The following is a 7,500-nucleotide window of genomic DNA, read 5'->3' as shown; positions in this document are numbered from 1 at the left end:
AAATAAAAAGTTTAATGTCGCGTATACCGAAATATTGCGGTTTAGGTGAGTCTATTGAACCGAACAGGCCAAACCGAACGGTTCAATAAATTATTGAAAACCGTTGCATCCCTAAAACACACACACACACTCACCGATGAACTCGAACACCTCCTCAAAGTACACACACACACACACACACAACACACACACACACTGACCGATGAACTCGAACACCTCCTCAAAGTACACATACACACACACACACACTGACCGATGAACTCGAACACCTCAACGAAGTACACACACACACACACACACACACTGACCGATGAACTCGAACACCTCCTCAAAGTACACACACACACACACACAACACACACACACACTGACCGATGAACTTGAACACCTCCTCGAAGTACACACACACACACACACACACACACACACACACACACTGACCGATGAACTCGAACACCTCCTCGAAGTACACATACACACACACACACACACACACACACTGACCGATGAACTCGGAACACCTCCTCAAAGTACACATACACACACACACACACACACACACACACACACACACACACTGACCGATGAACTCGAACACCTCCTCGAAGTACACACACACACACACACACACACACACACACACACACACACTGACCGATGAACTCGAACACCTCCTCGAAGTACACACACAACACACACACACACTGACCGATGAACTCGAACACCTCCTCGAAGTACACATACACACACACACACACACACACTGACCGATGAACTCGAACACCTCCTCGAAGTACTGGCGCAGGTTCTGCTTGCTGTTGTCGGTGGCGGGCAGCCTCTTGTAGCGCACGAGGCCGGTGTCCAGGTGGTAGAGGGGCAGGTGCGTGGTGACGTTGACCACACAGGTGACGCCCAGCCGCAGCAGCAGCTCCAGGTCCTGCGCGTCCCGCTCGTTGCCTAGGAACAGGAAGGGCAGGATGGGGCTGATGACCGCGTTCTCCACGTCTGGGGTCATCAGCGTCTCGTCCGACAGCGACGCCGGCAGAGACGACGACAGCGGCAGCGTCAGGTGACCTGTTGACCAATGAGGGGGCAGGAGGAAGAGGAGGAGGAGGAGGAGGAGGAAGAGGGGGAAGAGGAGGAGGAGGAAGAAGAGGAGGAGAGTGGGAGGAAAAAGAGGAGAAAGAGGAGGAGAGGGGAGAGGAGGAAGAGAGTGGGAGGAAGAAGAGGGGGAAGAGGAGGAAGAGAGTGGGAGGAAGAAGAGGGGGAAGAGGAGGAAGGGGGGAGAGGAGAGGAGGAGAGTGGGAGTGGGAGGAAGAAGAGGAGGGGGAGAGGGGAAGGAAAGAGGAGAGGAGAAAGAGGGGAGAAGGCAGAAAGGATGAGAGAGAGATGGGGAATGGAAGGAGAAAGAAAGGAATAGAGGGAGAGTGGGAGAGAAAGATATAAAGGAATGAAGAGAGAAAAGGGTGTGAAAGGATAGAGAAAGGGATGTGGAGAGGATGAGAGAATTATGAAGATGGAATGACAGGCATAGAAGGAGAAAGAAATGGAGGGAGAGAGAGAAAGAGAGAAAAATATCAGACAGTGGTCAATAAGAGAGACTGAGAGAAGCAGGGAGAGAGAGAGTGAGAAAAGAGAGAGAGAAGAGAGAGACTATTTAGGCACAGACTTTCTTCATCACAACAGAAAGATAATGCACCTTTAACTGAGAAATACTGTGGGTGTACCACAGGGAGGGGTGTGGAGGAGGACTCTGGGTGTGTGTGTGTGTGTGTGTGTGTGTGTGTTGTGTGTGTGTGCCCTCATTAAAATCACAAATGACCTCCTGCTTGCTGCCGACAATGGCCTCATCACCATCCTCATCCTCCTTGACCTTTCTGCAGCTTTTGATACAGTTTCCCACACCATCCTCCTCCATCGCCTCTCTGAACTCATCGGCCTTAGTGGCACAGCACTGTCCTGGTTCCGGTCCTACCTCACAGGCCGGAAACAATTCATCACATTAAATGGCTCCAACTCTGTTCCAGCACCCGTCAACCATGGCGTGCCTCAGGGCTCTGTGCTTGGTCCTCTGTTGTTCACCATTTACATGCTACCCCTGGGTCATATTATCCGTAAACATGGACTCAACTTCCACTGCTACGCCGATGACACTCAGCTTTATATCAGCACCAACCCCTCCTCCCATCTCCCACCCACACAACTTGTCAACTGCCTGCAGGAACTCAAATCATGGATGACCACAAACCTACTCAAACTCAACAGTAACAAGACAGAGCTCATGGTGGTGGCCCCTGCACCACTGCTCAAGAAAATTGGAGACCTGGCCCTGGTCGTGGATGGCTGCTCCATTTCCCCATCATCTGAGGTGCGCAACCTGGGTGTTATCCTTGACTCCACTCTCTCCTTCCGGTCTCACATTAACAACGTCACCAAGTCTGCCTTCTACCACCTCAGAAGCATCTCACGACTTCGGTCCTCACTCACACCCTCAGTAACCGAGACACTCATCCATGCCTTCATAACCTCCCGCCTGGACTACTGCAATGGTGTTCTGTCTGGCCTGCCCACCAAGGCCCTTAGCAGACTCCAGTATGTTCATTACTCAGCTGCCAGGGTTTTAACCCACACAAAGCCTTGGCAGCATATCACTCCCGTTCTCCAACAGCTTCATTGGTTGCCAGTTAAGTCACGCATCGCCTACAAGATCCTCCTGCTCACCTACAAATCTCTCCATGGACTCTCACCTCAATACCTCACTGATCTCCTCCACCCCTACACTCAGTCACGCTCCCTGCGGTCCTCTGACAAGGACCTGCTGGCCATTCCCCACACCAGGTTGCGGACTTTTGGGGACAGGGCTTTTTCTGTCAATGCTCCCACACTCTGGAATACCCTACCACTCCATGTCCGCTCTGCCCCGTCCCTGTCCATGTTCAAAAAGCACCTCAAAACATTTCTCTTCACAAAGTCCTTCGACCCCTAACACCCCCCCCCCCCCCCCTCTCAATTGTTAAGCGACCTTGGGTATTATGAAAGGCGCTATATAAATCCAAGATATTATTATTATTATTAGAGTATAGAGTGTGTGTTGTGTAGAGCAGCGGTTCCCAAACGTTTCCCCCACGTAGCATCCTGACTTGGCTCACGGCCCCCCACCCTCCGACACATTCAAAAGGAACACATTCTATTGACACATCCCAGGCATCATGTTTAAAAAGCTGCCCTGTATATGATACATATAATATGTGTGTATTGTATTCATATAGGCATGTGTGTGTGTGTGTGTGTGTACAGAGAGTGTTGTGTTCATGCATGTGCATATAAATGTTTGTTTGTGTGTGTTTGTGTGTGTGTGTGTGTGTGTGTGTGTGAGTGTATGACTTAGCAATATGATGATAGATGCTTTAAAAACTAGAAGCTGTTTCCTCTCTCATCCTTCTCATCCCTCTTTCCCTCCCTCTCATCCCTCCCTCTCTCCCTCCCTCCCTCTCTCCCCCCCTCCCTCTGTGGTGTGCGTGTGTTTGACAGGCTCTCTCTGCATTAATCTCTGGTGGTCGTGGAGCTCTTACGTAATTGCACACATCCTGCCCTCACCACAGGGGACAGCCGCACACACTGGAGACGACGGAGAGCAAGAGAAGAGACGAAAGATTCGGGAACTTCTGAAATCCCGCAACCTCATTTATCATTGATTCTCTCCGAGGAGACATCTGACAAGGAGGATGAGGATGAAGTGGGGGGGGGGGGGGGGGGGGGGCTATAGAGTTGGGGCCGTTATGTAACAACAGACATAAAGTATACATCACAGGCCGACTGAGTAGTGGCCCTTAAATACAAAGAGCTGTTTCATCTCCTGCTGTCAGGGTTTGGTGTCAGTAACCTTGTTTGGAGAAAGAAACCTGATTAATTAATTCTCACACTTTAATCAAGCCACTCTTCACCAGACAGACATGCAGTTAGTATTCCCTCGGCTCTCTCTTCTCCATCTCCCTCTCTCTCCTCTCTATCTCCCCCCCCTTCTCTCTCTCTTTCCTCTTTATGTCCCTCTCTTTCTCTCTCTCCCTCTCTCTTTCTCTCTCTTGCGTGCATGCTTTCCATCTATAGCTCCCCCATCCTGACTACAGTTTATTGTATTTATCATTTTTTATATACCAAAACTCGCCATACATTAAGTCACCATGCAAAACAACAGCCTGACACTCGATTTCCACTCAATGGACAGGACAACAGGACAACAGGGGAGCGCTGAGGACAGGACAGCAGGACAACAGGAGAGCGCGGAGGACAGGACATCAGGGCGCAGGACCGCAGGAGAGCGCTGAACAGTGGAGATTTGTGTTGTAAATGAGAGCGGCGTGCCGTGCGGAGCTGCAGAGATAAGGGTGGGCTCTGCCCATTGGCAGCTCCGCTGATGTTTAGAGCGTCACGCCTCCGTTCGTCTCCGCTGATGTTTAGAGCGTCACGCCTCCGTTCGTCTCCGCTGATGTTTAGAGCGTCACGCCTCCGTTCGTCTCCCCTGGCTGACCTTGGCAGCTGTTTTATCTGAAACCCCAGAAACGCTTAATCTTACGGATAACGCATCAGCCCCTCACCGCTAATGTATTTCTTACGGCTAACGCATAAGCCACTCAGAGTTAATGTATATCTCACGGCTAACGCATAAGCCACTCAGAGTTAATGTATATCTTAGGGCAAACACTCTAGCTGCTAATCACTTATCCTCATGTAAACTTTCAGTCAGATTTTTAGGAAGTACTGGTAAAGATTATGAGGACATTCATTCCGACTTACTGTCTATATATAACATATATGGGGTCTATGTATAGATTGTATATGGTTTATGCATAGACAAAGATTCTGTGGTTTATAAAAGGCAGAATGGCGGTAAAAAGCTCAATCGACAATCTTGAACTGGGCCTTTGGTCTACATGTAGGCTTTCAGTTTAGATGCTTAGGCTACATATGTAGGCCTACATGCTGTGTGTGTGTGTGTGTGTGTGTGTGTCTGTGATTATGTATGAGTACAGTATGTATGTCTGCCTAGTGTTAACATGTCCCTTGAGAACTAACTTCTAACAGCAGTGGATTCTTCACTGCTGTGGTCTGGTCTTTGATTGTGTGTGTGCATGTGTGTGTGTGAGAGAGACTGTTCCCGAGTCTGCTGTGGTCTGGTCTTTGATTGTGTGTGTGTGTGTGTGTGTGTGTGTGTGTGTGTGTGTGTGTGTGTGTGAGAGAGAGACTGTTCCCAAGTCTGTGCGAGTCTGTGCGGACTAATTACTGCTAAATCAAAGCGTTTATCGTTGCCGCTCACAAGACAGTCCATGAGATTAATAAAGGCAGCTTTACGGCTGCTGCAGCAATGATAGAGCTGTGTGTGTGTGTGTGTGTGTGTGTGCGTGTGTGTGTGTGTGTGTGTGTGTGTGTGTGTGTGTGTGTGTGTGTGTGTGCAGTGTAGTGTAGTGTGTTAATAAAGGCAGCTTTACGGCTGCTGCAGTCATGATAGAGCTCCACTTCACCACTGCGTGAGCTTCCTCAGCACAGTCTCTCCCACTCAAATCACTCGGGAACAACTAGCCAAACATGCTCAAATATGCCATTTACACGCGCAACCACAACTGCGCTAAAATGAGACAAATTACAATTATACACTTCTCCTATATCAACAAATTAGAATTATACACTTCTCCTATATCAACAAATTAGAATTAGACACTTCTTCTATATCAACCTAACATCCGCCGCTGACATCCACTATTAAAGGTCGGTGACGCGCGCAGGACATAAACTATAACTGCTTTGCATAAATTATATTTAGCTTTTCTATACGTGCGGCCATTGTGTTCGAAAACAAATCTGCTGTTGGCTGTTGTTGTCATGCGAGCTGACGAGGGGTTTTGGCTCTCGCTAATTACCATGGCACAATAGGCAGCTCCCAGCTGCCGGAGAGCATGTAGATATAATGGCATCTCTAATGTGGAGGTACTGTAGGAGCGCAGGGGGGACAGGACAGAGGAGCACGTGCACCCAGGGGCCTGCAGGACATCTCTAATGTGGAGGAACTGTAGGAGCACAGGAGGGACAGGACATCTCTAATGTGGAGGAACTGTAGGAGCACAGGGTTCTGCAGGACATCTCTATTGTGGAGGAACTGTAAGAGCACAGGGTTCTGCAGGACATCTCTATTGTGGAGGAACTGTAGGAGCACAGGGTTCTGCAGGACATCTCTAATGTGGAGGAACTGTAGGAGCACAGGGTTCTGCAGGACATCTCTAATGTGGAGGAACTGTAGGAGCACAGGGTTCTGCAGGACATCTCTAATGTGGAGGAACTGTAGGAGCACAGGGTTCTGCAGGACATCTCTAATGTGGAGGAACTGTAGGAGCCCAGGGTTCTGCAGGACATCTCTAATGTGGAGGAACTGTAGGAGCCCAGGGTTCTGCAGGACATCTCTAATGTGGAGGAACTGTAGGAGCACAGGGTTCTGCAGGACATCTCTAATGTGGAGGTAGGAGTACAGGGTTCTGCAGGACATCTCTATTGTGGAGGAACTGTAGGAGCACAGGGTTCTGCAGGACATCTCTAATGTGGAGGTAGGAGTACAGGGTTCTGCAGGACATCTCTATTGTGGAGGTAGGAGTACAGGGTTCTGCAGGACATCTCTATTGTGGAGGAACTGTAGGAGCACAGGGTTCTGCAGGACATCTCTAATGTGGAGGAACTGTAGGAGCACAGGGTTCTGCAGGACATCTCTAATGTGGAGGTAGGAGTACAGGGTTCTGCAGGACATCTCTATTGTGGAGGAACTGTAGGAGCACAGGGTTCTGCAGGACATCTCTAATGTGGAGGAACTGTAGGAGCACAGGGTTCTGCAGGACATCTCTAATGTGGAGGAACTGTAGGAGCACAGGGTTCTGCAGGACATCTCTAATGTGGAGGAACTGTAGGAGCACAGGGTTCTGCAGGACATCTCTAATGTGGAGGTAGGAGCACAGGGTTCTGCAGGACATCTCTAATGTGGAGGAACTGTGAGCACAGGGTTCTGCAGGACATCTCTTTTTTTTTTTTAAAGGTTATTTTTTTGGGGCTTTTTATGCCTTTAATTGGACAGGACAGTAGAGAGAATGACAGGAAGCGAGTGGGAGAGAGAGCTGGGGTGGGATCCGGAAAGGACCACGGGGCGGGAATCGAACCCGGGTCGCCGGCGTGCGGTGCAGGTGCCCCAGCCAGTTGCGCCACGGCTGGGGCCGGACATCTCTAATGTGGAGGTAGGAGTACAGGGTTCTGCAGGACATCTCTAATGTGGAGGAACTGTAGGAGCACAGGGTTCTGCAGGACATCTCTAATGTGGAGGAACTGTAGGAGCACAGGGTTCTGCAGGACATCTCTAATGTGGAGGAACTGTAGGAGTGCAGAGGGGACAGGACATCTCTAATGTGGAGGAACTGTAGGAGTGCAGAGGGGACAGGACATCTCTAATGTGGAAGAACTGTAGGAGCA

At 49.8% G+C, this 7,500-nt stretch overlaps 1 protein-coding gene across 1 annotated transcript in view; it reads right to left on the bottom strand.

Moving 5' to 3' along the window:
• The window catches only part of si:dkey-175m17.7 (uncharacterized), a 19,445-nt gene that overhangs the window by 4,247 nt on the left and 7,698 nt on the right, over positions 1 to 7,500 (bottom strand). Inside the window, exon 5 of the mRNA XM_062535809.1 lies at positions 769 to 1,074. Coding sequence (XP_062391793.1) covers positions 769 to 1,074 — 306 coding nt within the window. The remainder of the gene's footprint in view (positions 1 to 768; positions 1,075 to 7,500) is intronic.

Source organism: Sardina pilchardus, chromosome 5, assembly GCF_963854185.1.
Source record: "Sardina pilchardus chromosome 5, fSarPil1.1, whole genome shotgun sequence".
NCBI lineage: Eukaryota > Metazoa > Chordata > Actinopteri > Clupeiformes > Clupeidae > Sardina > Sardina pilchardus.
The sequence above is the reverse complement of the archived record's forward strand: the minus strand, read 5'-3'. Positions and strand labels throughout refer to the sequence as shown.